The sequence below is a fragment of the Lagopus leucura genome, unplaced genomic scaffold (genome assembly GCF_019238085.1).
Source record: "Lagopus leucura isolate 7727_CA_CO unplaced genomic scaffold, USGS_WTPT01 Super-Scaffold_100001, whole genome shotgun sequence".
NCBI lineage: Eukaryota > Metazoa > Chordata > Aves > Galliformes > Phasianidae > Lagopus > Lagopus leucura.
The window spans coordinates 95,820,027-95,839,342 of NW_024962262.1; the positions used below are offsets into that span (position 1 = coordinate 95,820,027).

The 19,316-nt window shown below is 46.3% G+C and overlaps 1 protein-coding gene across 1 annotated transcript; it reads right to left on the reverse strand.

Moving 5' to 3' along the window:
- Positions 1 to 1,252: 1,252 nt before the first annotated feature.
- Positions 1,253 to 11,145, reverse strand: DRD3 (dopamine receptor D3). Its single transcript, XM_042867878.1, has 6 exons — positions 10,864 to 11,145; positions 4,972 to 5,084; positions 3,664 to 3,806; positions 3,006 to 3,202; positions 1,827 to 2,172; positions 1,253 to 1,449 (listed from the first exon to the last, which is right to left on the reverse strand). Exons 1-6 carry the CDS (start codon positions 11,143 to 11,145, stop codon positions 1,253 to 1,255), a joined length of 1,278 nt encoding a protein of 425 aa, XP_042723812.1.
- Between the last annotated feature and the right edge of the window lie 8,171 nt (positions 11,146 to 19,316).

Here is a 19,316-nt window from a genome sequence, read left to right on the forward strand (position 1 = left end):
AAGATCTGTTTCCTGTTTTCCACTTTTCTGTCAACTCTGTAAAGAAACCAAAGCTGGTCTCTGGTGGTCTGTGTTGACAGCATCTTAATGAGAATTACTGGGGCAACAATCTTACTACAGGTTGATTCACTGGATTTATCCCCAGCATATCCTGAGTGCCTCCTATGCACTCCAGCACCTCTAAGCAGATGGAATAACACCACCACATGCCTGTTTAGCACAGCTGAGAAATGAATTTACCACATTCTCAGAATTTGTTTGCGGGAGGTGTTTACAACAGGCATTGATTTCTTTCCCAGTTTCACTAGTGCTTCACTGTCTGAGGCCTGGAGAAACACTTCCCTGCTTTGTTCTGTATTAGTAAAAGGCAAGCACTAATAATGACCTTGTGTGGATGCCTGGGAGGATGACTGCTTCACAGAGGGAAAGTGCTGAGAGGGCTACCAGTGAGAAAAGGCTTTATGGCAAATGTGGCAAACAGGTCCCACAAAAGCACCAAAACATCCAATTTGATATGTGTTTTATTGGATTACTGCAGTTACAATACAGGATGAGGAGCATTTCTCCACGCAAACTATACATGCTGTCCACTAGTGTCCCACCCCAAAACCCATCAAACAAGGGAAGGACAATGCTTTGGCTTTAGTATTAGGAAAGAGAGAAAGCACTGCTTGGATGGAGGAGCCAAGGTGTAGAAGGCATAGACAACTTGTAGTTATGCCCAAAGCTGTCAAACAAGCGTGGCTAACAGCACTGCTAAGCCAAGGCTTGGGAGAAAGAGCTGGGGCCCCTGGTGAGTCTCTCTGGATCCTGTACAGTGAGAGGGGAAAATGGGAGAAACATCAGGACTGTCCCAGGGTGGGTTTTTCTGAACAGGGAGAAGAGCATTAGACTGCTCTGGCATGAGACCAGCTTATGTGGCCTAGCAGGACTCATCTGGTGTTTTGACCTAGGAACTACTGGGAGATGGATTTGTGGAATATCACAGGGAAAGGAGCCCATGGAAGTACTGCTCCAGAACAGCTGTGGCAAACTGGGCCAGCCTGCATGCTGACATCTGGGTTGACAAGGGGACTGATGAGCTGGCCTGAGGTGCTAGTTATTTCTTACCAGATGGATGTTATCAAAACCATCTCCCTAGGGCTGTGCTGTGAGAGCAGGTATTCCAGCAGTCAGGATGAATCCTTATTCTGGTCGTACTTTGGATGAGGTTCAGTGCATTCCTGAACAACCAGAAATGCTGGCCCTTCCATCAGCAGCAGAGGATCTTGAGGAAGGCTCTGCGGAAGTCAGTGTTGAAGGTGGTGTAGATGATGGGGTTGAGGGCGCTGTTGACATAACCAAGCCAGGTGCTGGCACTGTATAGCCCTGGGGGCACATGGCAGGCCAGGCAGTGGGTGTTGAGGATGTGAATCAAGAAGAATGGCATCCAGCAGACTATGAATGTCCCTGAGTTTAAAGAAAGAAAACAAACTCTGACTTCAGAGAGAATCAACAATTTGGAAAGAGGGCTACACATGTGCCCTTATCCCTGACCCTTTCAGTATTTCCCTGCAGCCCGGTACACCTGTCTGCCTTCGGTAAATGCAGAAGGTGACATTAATTCCTCATAGAGAGGGACCTTGCAAGAGTTCAGGTTCCTCAGAGTCAGTTATGTGAATGAGTACAGTACTCAGATAAGTACAATACTTCAGATGTGGCCTGCTGACAGTGACCAAAACTTAGGAGGGAAGACTACTGCCTTAGCTGTTTTAAAGAGTTATGATGAGGGCTGCTTTATTTCCCTGTTAGTACTCAGTTAATGAGGGGAACTGGCTCTCACTCACCCAGAACAATAGCCAGCATCTGTGTAGCCTTCCTCTCCCGAAGCTGGATCAGCCGGGGCTGCTGGTGCGCTACCTTCAGAGAGCTGACAGTTTTCCCATTACTGAGCCTCTGTACCTCCAGCCCAGGGTTCTTGCTCTTTCTCCTCTCTTCCAGCCTGTTGTGTTGTGGAGTCCCAGGTGTCTTGCTGAGAGATCTATCTTGGCAGAAGCTGCGGTACTGCCGGAGGCTGAAGGCGGTCAGCAACTTTCTTTTGGTAGACATCTCGTGGTCTGAGCATTTGAGCTGGAAACAAGGGGAAAATGGGCCCTGGCATCTGTTTGGCAAAGTTTTCCTCTTGATGTGTTCCTGCAAAAGAGGATGCCACAGAGGAGCTTGGAACCATCTCATCTGTTCATTGGGTCAAAGGATGAGGAGAGGAGTTGTAGGAGTTATCCTTAGCCTGTATCATTTATTGGGTGCTAAGACTAACCTCTGGGGATGGCACAAAATCTAGTGATTGGAACTGGCCTTAACTTATCTGAAGGATGAACCATAGTGTGGCAGCTCTCTGCCTCTATCCCTCCAAGGAGAAGCATGAGAACAAGAAGAGTTGAACCACCTGCTCTGCTAACATCTCACTTCTTGTGCTGTATTGGCCCTGATACCTTAAATATCCTGACCCTTTCCTAATGTACTTCACTCTGAGAAAATGGTTAAAACAAATGGGCTTGCATGGCTTGCGTGACCAGGTGATCCCTTTCAAATTACTGTGTTGGTTCCCTTGAGCATTTTGAACTTTTAAGTGTGATGAATAAAGATTTTTTATTAATGATCTAGGTCATTAAAGTCTGTGAGGCCTCAAGAATGAAATTTCAAAGAGTAAAAATCAATAAATGAATAAATCAGTTTCGTTGGCAGAGAAAGGACAGCTCAGAAGGAACAGGGGGGTGGAGGCTGTGCTCTTTTCCAGTTGCCTGGATCCAGAGGCAGAGATATACTTAAGATATCTTGTTTCTAGAGTGCTAAAAAAGGACTTAACCAAAGATTCTACAATTCAAATACCACGGTGTATTAATGAAGGATGGGATGAAAAGATGTCATATCCCTTTGTGCTTTCGATTCTGTGCTTTGACCCTCTGAAGAGATGATAAATGCCCTGTCCTTTTTGACAGTTCCTACTGTGTTCATGTGGATCTTACTTTGTGTGTAAAACATGGTTTGGTGCTGGCGTTGTAGCTGCACTGCCGAGTGAGGGTTCTCTTCTTTTGCCTTTGTCTTAGCACGAGGTAAATCCGGACATAGAGCAGAAGGGTCACCATGAAGGGGAGGTAGAAGGATACCAAAGAGGAGTAGATTATGAAAACAGGATTGGATATTGAACAGACACTGGGATCCCCTGGGGAGGAGAAAAAAGAGAGAGGAATGGCTGAGCTGCTTCAGTTTATTGGAAGGAGGCTCTGGTGTACTGGCAAAGCAGGTAATATGCTGGCTGAGGGACAAGGGCAGTCTAAGGAGCACAAGCATCTCCAGTCTCCTTTATCACAAATTATACTGAGGCCTACCCAGTCACCGAAAGGGTGATTAAAACCAGCTCTCCCTCAGACCATCTAGCATCTGCTTGTTCTTCTGGCCAACAGCTGTGCCCGCTTCTCTCACTTCAATTTCCATTCTTCCTCAGATCCTTTCTCCTTTGTCCTTTCTGCCATTCCTGACATCTCCTGAGATGCTCTTTCCAGTTCCCTAAAATTTCCTATAGCTTCAAAAACCTGCAAGTTCCATGCTAAATAACCTGGCCATATAAAGGGCAGCTCCACTGCCAGCCCGACCTTGTGTGCTATTGTTCAGGATATCACTTACCTGTAGTATTGAAGCCAAAGAGGAGAGGGCATGACACTGCGAATGCCAGCATCCAGACTACCACGATCATGAGAGAGACCCTCCTGCAGGAGCTCTGCCCTGTGTTGTACTGGTACTGCACTGGTTTCACCACTGCAGTGTATCTGTGAACCAAACCAGCTCCAAAAAAAGGAGAGGTAAGAATGGCGGGAGGAAAGCATCAGTTTTAAAAGGAGGAAGGAAAGCAACATAGGGAATGTGATGGTAGAAGTGATGAAGAGATGGAAGAGGAAAGAAGAACAGATGATGGATCAGCAGTTTGCAGAAATGATAAGCAGGGTATTGTGGGGAGGAACAAAGGAAAACAGAGTTAGTTGGCAGCACTGGGGAGAAATACGCGCAGAACTGCTGGCATGAAGCTACAAGATTTGTGGTACCAGATGGACCCCTCAGCCCCCCAGGGTTACATGTGCACTGCCGGGAAGGAGCACTCTCTGGAGCAACTGTGGCCCATTCTGCTGTGCCTCAGCTGCCCTCCCATGTGTTGGCCACAGCCAGATGATTGCACACCAGTGTGTATTCAGAAACATTTGGGTACCAGGGTGCCCTAGAAAACAGCTCCACAAGCCTGGGATTTGGAAAGCTCAGGAGTCTTGGCTTGAGGAGCACCCAGTGACAGAACTGAACTGAAACAGGAAAAGATGCTCCTATGGAGAAACATTGGTCCATCCCATTGCTGAGAGCTGCCTCTTCAGTTTAGCTTTGAACCAGAAATTACAAAGGTACAGTATGTTATGCTTCTTCCTTTCCCTCCTGATCCCTGTAAAGAGGAAGTTTAGGGCCTAACTGGACCACATGTGCCAAGGTCTTGGCTCCCAGCTCTCACTGCTGCCTAGAAAAAGCTAAATTTTAAGACAGAAAAACAGGACAGGACTGAAGATTATGCAGCAATAATCTTCTCCCCTCCGTACGCATATGGCAGGACTTCCTTTAGTAAATCTTCCGGGGGGAATATCTCTACTCAGTGGGAACCAGATGATTGTTCTGGTTTCTACCTTCAGAAAGAATGAGGATGTGGCTATCAACACATAATGCTTTATTATTTATAATGCTTGTGTATCTCCACCTTTTCTTAAGTGTAGACATCTTCTAGCACATAGTGGGCTAAGCCATATTCACAGCTGTAGAGACAGTGACAGACTTGATGGAAAGCTTATGTTCCTGAGGATGCTGATGCTGCCTGTGCAGATCCCTCATCCACATCCTTTACATGGTTATCTGGGGCCTACACCTCTCCAGACTATTCTCCTGTATGTACCCGGTACTCACCTGTCAATGCTGATGGCACAGAGGTTTAAAATGCTGGCTGTGCACATCATGACATCCATGGTGACAAAGACATCGCAACACATGCGGCTGAAAGTCCAGACTCCTCCAGTCACCTGCATCAGGAATCACAAAGCTGTCAGCCCTGTTCTTCATCAAGTTCTAAAAAGTTACGAATAAGAGGGTGCTCTCCTCCAAGCACCTCAACATCAAGATGAATTTGTATTCACTGTGATGCTCAGGGTGAAACTGGTGCATCTATGTTATGTTCTGGATAACGTGATAAGTCACAGAAAATCCAGGAGCTGAATTTAACTGCTTTACTTACTCTTACAGAAGGTGGCAGTGTGCAGAAATAGATAGCAGCTGTCCATTTTCTTATGGCTTAGTATGATAAATTGAATTAACTATGGTATCACTGTATGCCTTCTTTGATTAAGAATTATCCAAGGAAATCTAAGGGCTGAAAGTGTTCCTCAACTTAGCTGTTGGAGTTCTGATGGAGTTTTTTTGTAGCCACTGAGCTTGAAAAATGCTGAAAATCCTATGCATTTATGCATGAAGCAGAGACCTGAGACCCGAGGCTTCTCTAGAACCTCATCTGGATTCTTATCTCAGTTATAGATTTGATTATTAGATCTGAATGAGAGTAAAAAACTATTCAGATAAAGGGTTTTTTTGGGTCACTACCTTGTCTAGTTCTTGTTCTGCTTGCTTTGAATTTTTAATCAGGAAAGCTTAGCTGCAGCCAATCTTTGTGATGGAGAAATAAATATTTGGCCCAGGTATTGTGATCTTCGCAATTGATGTTTTCATCTGGCAACAGCATGCTCCAAACACTGTGTGGCACTGCTGTGCATGGGTCAGCTCTCCTCGAGGCTGCAATGCTGGCCTGGCTCAAAGGGAGGTGGTCAAGAAGCACCTGCTCCTTGCAGGAGATGAACAAGGAAGCATCTTGCTCTAAAACAGATAAGCCTAATGAATGAATACAGCTAAGATCTGAAGTAGTGCATGTAGTTTTGGGGCCCAGAATAGGAAAGACACTGATGAACTGGACTAAGGCCAGCAGTGGGCCACTAAGATGGTCCTGAGGGGCTGAAGGACTTGTGAGAAGCTGAGGGAACAGGCCTTGATCAGCCTGGAGGAGAAGTGACTTTGTGGGGACCTAGCAACAGCCCCTCAGTATCTAATGCGAGGTATTAACAGAGTTGGAGCCAGATTACTGAAAAGCTAGGCTTTTCTCAGCAGTGTGTGGTAAGAAAAAAAAGAGACAACAGGCATTCACCGAACGAAGAGAGGTTCAAAGTGGTAATGAAGCAGTGGAGCTGGTTTCCTGGAGAGGTTGTGCAGGCTCCATCCTTTGAGGTTTTCAAGAACCAATTGGATAGAGCCCCAGGCAGCCTGTTCTGACCTCATGGTTGACCCTGCCTCAGGTTGGAGTGGGACCAGAGGTCCCCAGAATTGTCCTGTGATCTTGTGAATATGTGCCAGCAACCTACCCGTCAGGTCCTTGGGGCCATGCAGCATAGAAAAAAGCTGATGAGGCATGAAAGGTGTAACAGCTTCTTATAAATGACTTTTCTTAGAATGGGTGTGTGCTCCTCCTTCAGCTCCTGCTCCCCCATCTACATCACTGATCTTAGCTTAAGTCATTTATTGTATACTATCTCTCTTGGGAGATTTATATCAGATGAAATGGGGAGAGGGTGATGAGACGCTGGAACGGGTTGCTCAGAGAGGTTGTGGATGTCTGATCCCTGCAGGTGTTCAAGGCCAGGTTGGATGGGGCCCAGAGCAGCCTGATCTGGTTGGTGGCAGTCCTGCCTGTGGCAGGGAGTTGGATCTGGATGATCTTTAAGGTCCTTTTCCAACCTAAGCCATTCTATGATGTTTATTATGTCTTTGATGATGTCTAAGACAAGAGCTAGACACTTGAAAATTCTCATACCAGGACAGGTTGGAGATGGTGCCACATGGGATGCCTTTTTCTTGTAGGTCAATGGGTCAACACTGGCAAGCATTGGTACCTGAGAGGGGTGCAGCTCACTGCAGAAAGAAACAACACTAATGCACTCTGTATGGTTTTTTTTTTTCAAGGTTGTTCAAGAAATCATCCTGAGAAACTGTCATGTTTTTGGCTGTTCCTGTGCCACCACTCCTGCACACGAGCACAGAAACTTGCTGAGGTGAGCTTTGCCTTCAGGATGTTCTCTGCTGGGCCCAGCTGCTGTATGTCAGAAGTCAGGCACTGAACTGACTGCCAGAAAAACATTAGATCCCCTAGCACTGAATGGGTGCATGGGAGAGAAAAGGAAATCAGCCTACAAAACGCAGACAAGAACTGTGCTTTCATCTTCAGTTTTCTTATAAATTTTCTAGTGCTTTTGGGGCGCCTTTGTTTCCTTTTCAAAAAACAGCAAGCAAAAAAGACAAACAAAACCTACCTTAGAGATTTTCTGCACAATTGGAAAGCTACTAGATGTACGAACTGAAGGCTGCCCCTCAGAGACTTGATCAGATAGGTTCCTTTTTTATAGGAAATCCTACATCATTTGTGCATTAGCTGCAAATTTTGAGACCTGCTTGCCCACTTCGAAAGGGTGGTTCTGTAGTGTGAGGCAAAATACAGTGCAGTGTGAGTGTTTGTGTGTGTGTGTGTGTGTGTGTGTAAGAGAGAGAGAGAGATCTGTGAAGTCTGAAGAATATCTCACCAGGAATTGCTGGCAGGTGTTTGCATGAAGCCAGCAGCTGCTATACTAGCAGATGTGCAAGCACTTAATGGATTGGGTTTCTAAGGTTCTGAGCATATTTGAACACAAAGCCCAGAGAGGAGCTCTGGGAATGTGGACCATTAAAACTGAAGAAGCCGGTGGTGGGAATGGCTGTGAAGTGAACCCTCTCAGGATGATGTATTCAGATCACATCACTTGTATATTAAGCTGCTGCTTGTGTTCAGGGGATGCTTGGCAGATCAAAATGTTGGGCTTAAAACCCATTCTAGCATCCACCAGTCAGAACTGGAATGAGGGCCAGCCCCTCATTCCAGAAGTCACTGAAGAAGCTGATGTTTACATACATGAGAATACAGAATTTATTCCAGAATTGAACAAAGAAGTGCTTTTTTATTATAGGCCTTGTTCATGCTTTCAAATTTTATTCCTGCTCTTTATTTTCTTGTTCTACTCATCTTTGTTACAGAAGCAATAACTTGCCATGGTTTTCATATGCTGGCAGGGCACCTATTCTTTATCCCTCTGGAGTCTTTTATCCAGGAATCTCAAAGCACATTGCAGGTATTAATTGAATGTCACCTCACAACTGTGTGGATGAGGTGGATGGTTAAATAATATTCTCCTCTTACAGATGATGAGAGCAAATCTCATAGAGATGAGCCGATACAATCTCTCATTACCACTCAGTGTGTGTACAGCAGAACTGAGAACAGAGCCCAGGATGAAATCCTGGTTCTGTCAAAGACAGAACAGCTAATGCTCCCTATGGCATTCAGGTCAGGCTCTCACCTCGTCCTACATGGTGACCAGCCTGCTTTATCCACAAAACTGCAGCATTAGTATTTATAAATTTAGGAAGTCTTCCAATCTAAAAACCATTTTTGCGCATTCATAAACTTATGCAAATCCATCACTCTCCTGAATCCCTAAAAATAAACAAAGGAATCTGTAAATTGTATTAAAATAATGATGCATGGATAGGAATAAATTAAGCATGAACACAAAGTTGCGTCAGGTTTGTAAGCAGCTGTGCCTCTAAGCACGATCACTTAAAGAGTTTTGTATTTAGGAGTAAGTTCTTCTTGGGGATGCCATTAGCACCCTGCAGCTGAGAAATCCCACTTACGCTTTTGCATGGCCAGAGAAACTAAAAGCATGCGTTTAGACAGGCCAGCTGACAAGTGGGAAACTGCTGGGGGCAGAGGCTGCTCCACAGATGTGCTCCTGTGCACACACTCTTCACAGCAATAGCAACTGGTAAGTCTTTTCTAATGCAATGCATATGGTGATTTCTTTCGAGACTGGAACTATGTTTGAGGTAATGGAATATTCCTGTATGAGCAGTCTGAAATTAAATTTGATTTTAATAATACTTTTTAGGTGTAATCAAAATGCACAGTTATTTTTTTAAATTGGGTTGTCTTTCTTCTCCTTATTTCTTGCTTTTTATTGTTCTTTCCTTCTTTATTGCTTCCATCTCTTCAACACCCCTTCCTACCTTATGAGGTAACACCACAGAAGGGCACACATCCTGCAGAGCAGCTCCAGGACTGTTCCACACAGATTAGTCTAAATATCACTATTAACTCCATTAGGAACGTGATCACACAAGCAGGATTATGATGCTTTGTTCTTTCATTCCACAGTGATGCTATACATAAATAATTAACCATCAATACCCTTACTAATTAATGATGCATGTACACAGAACAGACCCTTAATTTCTCTAAATTGTGGTCTTGCTGATACTCTGCAACAGATACAGTTTGGGAGAGGTTTGGTTTAACATAAGGGAAATGCCTGCACTCAGAGCCAAACTTTAGAGATCTGCTGGCTATTCAAAGTGCCCTGTTGACAGACGAGGGCTGCAGACCACTGCCATTCCACTGCTGCTTGATCAGATATCCTTGCACATGCACAGCTGGTTTGGCATTTGCTGGAGTTGTCCTGTATTGTCCTACTTTCTCTTCATGCACTGTATAGCCCATATACACAAGCTAAAATCCCTCTCTGCTGCTGCTTTGCTTTGTGGGAAGGAGGTCAGCCAAAGGTGGGCAGCCGTCACCAGAATGCTTTACCCACCCTCTGGCCTGATCCCACCTTGCCCCTTAGAGAAGGAGCACAAGACTTTGTAGAGATCATAGCTCAGAGGCTTGTTCTGTCTCTGTTATCATGGGAACAGGGCTGACAGGGCACAGCTGAAAGCCTATGGCTCATAGGCATTCACTCTAATTTTTCTGGATCTACCAATTTACTTGAGTTAGCATGAAAATGCTAAAGAGAACAGATACAAATGCCAGCTGTAGTGTGTTTTCTGTATTTACTGTAGCAAAAATGTTTACTGCTGGAGTGGCTTCAGTAATTCAGAATTTTGCCACTGTGGGGGGGAATTTGGAGTTCATCATTACTACCCTATATCTGACAATGTTCTTCATATTTTCACTGTCATGCTACTACAGATTTACACCAGCCCAATGTGCAAAACTTGGGAAAGTGGGAATAAGGCCCTGAAGGCTTGATGAGTCCTTTGAAGCTATTGTGAAAACCCTCACATGACTTAAAGAGATTTTGGAGCATGATCCTTAGCTTCATCTCTTTGTCAGCCTGCTTAGGTAATATTACTTGGAGCTATCATCACAGACATTAAAGTTCTGAAGCTTCACAAAAAATGAGGATTTGACCATTCTTTTGTTTTCTTGCCAGCAGGCTGGGATTGATCTGGACTCTGAAATTAGTTCCTTTAAGAAATTTCCACCCCTTTGCCTCCCCCTGTCATTCCTAATCCATCATAGTGCCCACTGGCAACCCCCTGGCTGGTAGTAGCAGCTTCAAGGACACCCAAATTAAATGTTGTTAGCACACTGAGACCCAAAGCTGACATCACTGGAGGTAGCTCAGATGCCATTCGAACTAAAAGAGCTGTGCCAGAAAGAATTGGGCTCAGGATATGTGCTGGTGGTGTGTACTTATCCAGCTTGACTATGGTCTCCTAGGGCCACCCATGGGCCACCACACACACCGCAAGTGCTCCAGAGCTAGCTGGGAGACTGAAATGCTAATGGGCTTTATCTGTCCCAGAGCTTGCCTATCCTGAATGCACACAGTCATGCCAGTTAACTTGTACTCAGTTCAATTCTGCTGCACTTTTTCAAGACATACTCACCTCCAAGTACACCACCCATGGCATCACCAAAGTAGCCACCAGCAAGTCCGCCACTGCCAGGCTTACCACAAGGTAGTTTGTGGTGGTTTGCAATGTGCGCTCCCTCAGCACAGCTAAGCAGACCAGCACATTCCCAAAGATGATAGCCAAAATCAGGATGCAGTAACAGAGGGCATAGTAGGCGTGTGAGCGTGGCAGGTCAGGTTCTGTTGTGTTACCTGCTCCACAGGGAACAGAGCTGGTGGTGTTAAGATGGATGCTGGCTCTTGTGAAGAGTGCCATGGGGATGCTGCTGCACAGAGAAAAAGATGAGCAAAAACTGAGCCACACGATAATTCTGGAGAATGATACGTTTTGGTAGATGGTATTTATCAGTCATATTTCATTTGTGATGCTACTTAAAGTCAAATTTAGAGGTCTTTATTCTGCTCAAATAAAGGCAGAGCTTTATTTTACAGTCTAGTTTGGCCTGGTTTGCTTTTCATTGAATCTAAGCCAAAAGAAGAACGCAGTATTTCATTTCCTATCATAGAACCATAGAATTATAGACTATCCTGAGTTGGAAGGGCCCCAAAAGGATCATGGAGTGCAACCCCCTGCTCCATACAGCACCACCCCAAATCCAAGCCCTATGTCTGAGGGTGCTGTCCAAATGCTCCTTGAACTCTGTCAGTTTGGGGCCTTGCCCACTGCCCTGGGCAGGCTGTTCCATGCCCACCACCCTCCGGTGCAGGCCCTGTCCCCAATCCTCCTCTGACACAGCTCCATGTTGTTCCTGTCGCTGTCACACAGCTGAGCACACCACAGGACATCAGCTGCTCTCTATACACCTTGCCCTCCAAACCCTTCCCCATCTTCACAGCCCTCCTTTGGATGCTCTCTAATAGCTTATCTGTCTCATTCTGTGGCACCCACAGCTGCACCCAGTGCAGGAGGCGAGGCCGCTTTGCACAGCGCAGAGTGGGACAATCCCTCCCCCTGCCCAGCTGGCAGTGCTGGGCCTGCTGCAACCCAGGGTACAGCTGGCCCTTTGGGCTGCCAGGGCACTCCGCTGACTCACATTCAACTTTCAGCTTTTCATATTCAACTGTGTTCATCCAAACAGTTCATCTTACCAACCAATACAGCTGAGGAAAACGGCAGTAGTTTCAACTTGCACCAAAGTCACACCAAACTACCACTTAGGCCAGATGGGCATAAGCGCAGTCTAAAACAAAGCAGTCCATCGCACTTAGAAGACCTAACACATTCACCCAAATGAGAGCTTGGAGCTCCTATCTTTTCCCTGGGAAGCGCTCTCCTTCTTCCCTCATTACAAAACTCTTTAATATCTTCATGCAGTTGAGATCTCAGCAGCCTGGCAAAGATCGCACCTGCACTGCTCAAGAAGGCTCTTGAACCCTCACAGCCTCACAGTGAGCACCACAGGCTGAATTACTCCTCTCCTACAATGTGTTCTCATCCCAGGCCTTCTGTTCAAATGATGCTCAGCTTCAACCCTGCTCAGCATGCCAAATTTTTCAGTGCAGCCCCCATCTCATCCATATTGTGCTCTATGTATTCCATGCCTGGCTGGAAGATACACTTCATGTGCTGAAGAGCAAATCAACTTGTCATTTGGGATGGAATAATGGAATGATGCATGAAGCAAGGTCTGAATTTTTTTTTTTCTTACAATGGGCTTGTGATTGTGTTCAGGAACCTGCCCTTTTTTGATTCGGGAGGCTGATTTTCTCCTGATTTAGGATGCTAATTTTTTCAAGGTATATGAAGGCTGCTGTCCCAGGGTTGTCCTACGGCATTCAATCCATTTTATCTGATTTTTTAAATTATTTTATTTTTTTTACTAGTGCTCCCATTGCTAAACTCACTATCAGCATGAGAGGTTCGAAAGGCAAGGACAGAACATTGCAATGCCAGCACTATAAATAATATTCCTTGCTCCACCTTACCACTGAAGAGAATATCCACAACGTATGCACTTGTAGCTGTGTAATAGGTGATAATTGCTCCAATCCCTTTCATAGAAGCATCCTTCAAACTAAGCTACCCATGCCAGCCTGTCGTTGTGAGAGGATGAGGGCTGAAGGAGATGGCAGCTGATCTTCCCATTCCACCAACACAGACATCCTTCAGGACAGGGTGAACCCATCTCCTACCATGAGCGTTTCAGCTGCAAGTGCTTGTACTTGCCTCCCCTCTGTGTCTTTCTTCTGCCTGACTCAACCAAGAAGTTAAGACCCCCGCTGGATGTGAAGTATTCATTTCTAGCGGAGCCAGCATTGCTGCTGAGCCCAGGAAAGCGTTTCACAGAGCGGTCCCACTGAAGACACCCAAGTTGGGGCTCGCTGTACACCGACACGGCTCCACTGTCTAGGGCCACGAAAGGCGAGGTCCGTAGCACTGAAAGCAGCTGCCCAGCCCGTAAGCAAAACCACCCGAGAAAACGAACGAAAGGCACAAGGCTTTCCTGCTACGCGGTTTGATAAGGGGTGCCTCCCGTACCTCATCGCAACCCAAAGCGCTATCATATCCCCTTCTGCCAGGAGAGCCCCGCTGCCCCCATCCCCGCCGTTCTCCCTTCCTCCCACCTCTTATCGGGGTACGGGGGGTGAGGGCGACTAGGGGGGCCCGGGGAGGGGAAGGGGCCGGCGGCGAGTGAGACTTACCCCTGCCCACTGCGCCCCGCCGTCGCGGCCGAGCGGGGCTCGGGATCGGTGCCGCCTCCTCCCCGCCCCGGCCCGGCCCAGGGGGCGGGCGGGGACCCGCGGTGGCGGGGGGGCGGGAGAGGCAGCGGTCCGTGGGGGCCGAAACCCTTCTGGGGATTCGGTGAGTGGGAACGTGGGGTGTTGGGATGGCAGCTGGGGCGTGGAACTGAAAAATCGTTAGTTAAAAGATTAAAGGAGAGAGGGATTTTACAAAGGAGACAGTTACAGAAATCTGCCTTAAACCTGGGATGGAAGATGGCAAGTGGAGGAAAAGCTGAACGGCAGCAGCGTGGTGTTGGAGAAGTATCCTGAGCGCCTCGGAGATGCTTCCCGAGGTGTGAGATGGGGTCTGTATGGCTCTGCAGGGCAGTGGGTTGGCCCTGAAGCTCCAAGTGGACCCAGTGGGAGTGGGCAGTACCCATGACCTGTTGCAGCACAGCACGACAAGGCTCACTGTCATGGGGAACAGGCTTCATGCATCTGTGGCCATGGGCTGACTTGTTGTGGGTAAGGAGAGGAAGCACTGCAGAAAGCAGCATTTTAAAGAAATGAGTAACCTTGATGAATATGCCTTGTGACCATTGCTGCCTGGATAGTAGATATCCGGGATAATCTCTTTGTAGGTAAGGGCGATAGGAAAGACAAGATATGGAGAGCACACATGGCTACTAGAAGTGGGTATTTTGAGAATAACAGAATCAGAGAATCATAGTTGGAAATGACTATGAAGATCATCTAGTCCAACCATGTCTCTTCATCCTGGTTGGGCAGTCTAAGACTTCCACCAGGATGTCAGCCTTGTTGGCCTTTCCCCTGTTCCTTACCCATAAGAACTTGATATCATCATTCCTAGTATTGAGTTCTACAACCTCAAAACACTCCCTAATATAGAGAGAGCCACCCCACTGCCTCTCCTTCCTTGCCTGTCCTTCCTAAAGAGCTTATCCATTGCAGCACTCCAGTGATGACTAAGTCATAGATTTGCTCCCACAGAATGTCTTCTAGCTCCTCCAGTTTGTTGCCCCTTCTGTGTGCATTGGTGGAGATGTATTTCAGGTGGGCTATTTGTCTCACCCCTAACCCTGGCATGCTGCTCCTAAGCTCATCTTTAGCAAGTTTCATTTTGTCCCCTTCTCCATTCAAACCTAGTTTTAATCGCTCTCAATAAGCCCCACAGACTCCTGGGTGAGAATTCTTTTCCCCATTCAGACATTTTTCACCAGCAAGCCTGGTACTGAATAAACTGCCCCATGATTTAATAAACAAACAAACAAATAAATAAATAAATAAATATTCCTTTGATGGCACCAGCCTCTTAGCCATGTGTTTGTGAGATGGGCTTTCCTGTTCCTCCTGAATCCTCTCAGTAATTTTCCCTATTACTGAAGGGATCAAGAAAAACATCACCTGAGCTCCCCCTCCTTCAACTAACTGCTCCAATGCCCAAACACCAGCTTTAGCCTGTCTGGGAGAACTGGAAGTGTGAAATGCCCCACAGGTCTCGGTGCTGCCGTCACCAAACCTGCCCCACAGGTCTCAGTGTTGCCACGATCAACACCAAACCTGTAAGTTCACACCCAGCCATGCCCCAGGGCAAGCTGACAAATAGTGCTGGGAGACCCCAACAAGCCTGCTCAGTCTCTACAGGTGGCGTGTTCACAGGTATCCTTGGTGAAGGGTTTCACTGTCAGACTGTAGAATGGACAAGCCATGAAGGAGACTACAGCCTGATTGAGGGCTCTGGAACGGTGTGGCATGGACTGCGCTGACCACTCTTTTATGTGTCCAATTAACTTCAGCTGTCATCCATCCTCTACTGCCCACTGTCATGGAGATGTGTAAGCAAATTGTGCATGGAGTAGTTAAGGGGAAGTCCTCTTGTCCCCAGAGCAGACTCATTGTAGCTATGAGCTTGGTACAGTCCCAGGCTGTGCTTAAAACTGGAGTGAGAAGGGCATGCCATGATGCTTCCTCTGTCGAGTGAGGGCTGTGGGAGTGGCAGGCTGGGTGCAAATATCTGGAGAATGCAGCTCTGTGCAATGGGGAAGAAGCTGCCAAGTGCTGGATGCAACATTGCCTAACTTTAGCATTTTTAAATGCAGTTTATTTGTATGTGGTTCCTTAAGGAGTGGAGCCAGTAAGGTGTTTGTGTCAGCTCTAGGACACTGGTCTCCCAAGGTGCTACTGCAATTTGCTTAATTCGTGTTGTCTGTTCAACGTATAATGGATAACCAAGAATCAATAAAGAGATGTGTCCTCACACCTGTTGCCCTCCTCTGAGGCAGGGATGTTTCTTGTTTTTCTACAGCAGAAACACTGCTCTTCACCCATAGGCATTTCTGCTCTCACCTAGATCCCCACCTTGCAGAGTCTCAGAATCGAACCCTTACCCAGCACGTTTGCTCCTATGGTAGTAGGTCTTTCCCAGCAGCCTCCTCACCTCTTTGTCCCAGCTGTGCCTCACCACAGCCTTGTAACCACCTCTGTTCCTTCCTGTCTCTGTTCTTAATATTATACTGTCTTGAGAAAAATATAAAACCGACCTTGTTGCTGCTCTATGTAAGCTCTTTTGCATACTCCACACCAGTGTGGTTCTGTTCATGCCCATGGTTTCCCTGAGCCTAAGCACTGTCTGGGGTACGAACCCAATGACTACCTTGTGTCTGCTCTGTGGCAGTGGTCTAGTGGAGCAAGATAACGATCCATGTGATTATTTAATTTATATAAGATTGTACTACACACGGAGGCAGGACTGAATTAAATCATGCTGGGAATATAAATTGCAATAGTTGCTAGGAGTGTTTTAATTTTACACATTCATTAATACAGTGCTCAGTGCAGGCATGTCCCACCCACAGCCCGGCACAGCTCTCCCTGCAGCCATTCCCTGCCCCACACCATGATGGCGGTGTCTCTTCCCGCCAAGCAGCCCGGCCCCTCAGCACCAACGGGACATCGGTGCGCTGTGACCCCATCCGGGCTGGGACCGGGATGTGGGGCGCAGTGCGGTGCCAGCTCAAGTGGTGGACAGTGGGGTTATGCAGTGTGTTACACTGGGACACCACAGTCCTCTGAACAGCCGTTTTGATACAGGGATTTGAGAATGCGTTTCAAGATTGCTGAAAAAATCATCAAGTTTTTAGTTCATTTGCGGTTCCATTTTCAATCAATCTAAGTACATCTGTGAATTTCCAAATGGAATGTGTAAGTTGCAATTAAAAATTTGATCATGTCTCTTCACCAAACTTAGATCAGACCTCATTACCAGAGAGAAATACCCTTCACAGTCACACCTTATTTGTGTCACTGCTTTTGACAGCATGTACATTTTTGAACAACTGTTTCTAAGAATTAAACACATGAAGAGCAAAATTTCATCAAAAATCTCTGACAAACACCTTGAGAGATCACTGAGGATTGCAGTCACTGCCATCGAACCAGCCTGAGGCATTGGTTTGACACAAACAAGGTCACATATCGCACTAATTTTATGGCTTTGTTACTCTCTTTTGTATACATTTTAATAAAATACATTAAAAATTTAAATAAGTTTATTACATTGTATACATTAACTATGTTATACATTTAATGAGGCCTGCTCCAAAAATAATGCCTCCTATGTTATTATGTTGGCCCGCAACATCAGAGAATAATGTTAGTGGGATGATAGTAGGGGTGGTGCCTTCCCACCAACATTCCAAACATGCTGCTGCTGTGTGACAGATGGCAGCAGAGGGGCAGTCTGACAGAGTGACACCTGATGTGGAAATGCGGATGAAGCAAAGGTGTGGAATTGAATTCCTCCATGTGGAAAAAATGGCACCCCTTGTCATTCTTCAATGCTTGCTGAGTGTTTGCAGAGACCAAACAGTGGATGTGAGCACAGTGAGGTGGTGGGTGGTGCATTTTAGCAGTGACAACAGCAACAGTAGGTCACCTCCACAGTGCAGATTTTTACAAGGACAGCATGCAGGCTCTTGTTCATCACTGGCAAAAAATGCATAGCTAGTGGTGGTGACTATGTGGAAAAACCATGTTTTGTAGCTGAAAATTTGCTCAATGAAGTGCTATTATGCTCTTTGTTATAATTTCTATGGAAATAAATACGAGGTATTACTTTCAGAGCAACCTATGTGGCTCAAGACAATTCCTCTTCACTCAGTGCAGCCCAGGCAAGCCAGAAGGTTGGATGTTCCTGGTTTAGCGCAATGCCATTCTCATTTACTTTTCTCTTTCTCCCTACCCCAAAATCAAATATGTGGCACATGCTGGCCCCACTCACATATTGGACAGGGTGAATCCGTTGGAGGTGATGACATGGTCTGCACTATAGATGACTGCAGCAATAGATCATAATGAGATGCAGGAAGCTGCATGTGACAGGATGTCACAGGTATATGCTAACTAACTACGGTAAAACTCCTGGCTCTCCAGCTCCACCACAGGAGTCCATTAAGCTGAGAGAGGCCACTGCTCCCAAGCCTGGCCCATGTCCTCTAAATCCCTCCAGTCTGTTTTTATTTCCCAACCTCCGACACCGCCCCTTTCTTGTCAGTCACACATGTCCCCAAAGCTTTTTGTGAAAGACTTCAAATAATTAGGATAAATCTCAGTGTTCTCTCTTATTTTTACCTCCATCTTCCTGTCCATTCCACCAGCCTTCATATTTTCTGGTGCTGTTTGTCCAGCAGCTGTTTGTAGACTCTCCTTCCCTTCTTACCAGTCCATGCTATGTTGTTTCCTTCAGTTTACAGCCCTAGCTTCAGCACTTTACCCAGCTCCCGGGCCTCAGACAGATTCTTCCTGCTAGTTTGTCCCTCCCTGCCACGCTCCCAAGCTTCTCACCCTTCACCTTGCAATCTGTCTCTGGGTTTCTTGTCCCCCACTGCCCAGAAAGAGGCAAAAAACCTCCACAAAACAAACCACCAACAGAGGGTTTTTCACTGTTACTGGTTGTGCTCTCAAGCCATGCTCATTCTCACTACAGTCAGAGTCCAATATGCACTGCTCAGGTAGAATACAACTTTCATTGCTTTCTCTGCCAGCCAAGATGCTCCCCTGACAATGAACACTGGTAAAAACCTCTGGGTTTTAACCTCGGGGTTTTCTAGGACCTGGCTGTATAAAACCCTGAACTCTGACTGTGGCTTGCCGAATGGATGTAAACAAAGCTTTCTTGGGCAACAACACACAAATTTCTGATTAAACTTCAGTTCATACCCATCATCTAAGCATGACAGGCCTTTCAGCTTTGGCCACTTCAAATATTTTACAAAACTTACTCTATTTTGCAGCAGCTACCTAACGTGGAAGTCAGGCAGCTTCAGAGTAACAGATGCACAGCAGCTTGCAGAATCTGTACAGGCTCCTTGGAGAAATTGAGGGAAACCACTACGGCTCACATCAGATGGGATTCACAGGAGAGTCAGTTCTTTTCCATTCACCCTTTACCTTCCCTGTTCCTTTTTTTCAAGTCTGAGCAGAGGGACTGCATCCTGAATTTGCATTCTGGAAGGGAATGTTTGTCATAGAAATCGTATCTAAAGATGAATTTATACAACAAAATAACATTATGACAAGGATAAGTGCTGCACACAGGAGCATTTAGGGAACCAGGAAGGTTAAGGACGAAACAGTGGGACATGCAGAGTAAAGAGGATGGTAGGCACAGGAGGAAAAATGTCCAAGGCCCAGTGAAAAGGCAAGAAAAAGAGCAACAGCATTCATACGTACTGTTATGGTCTT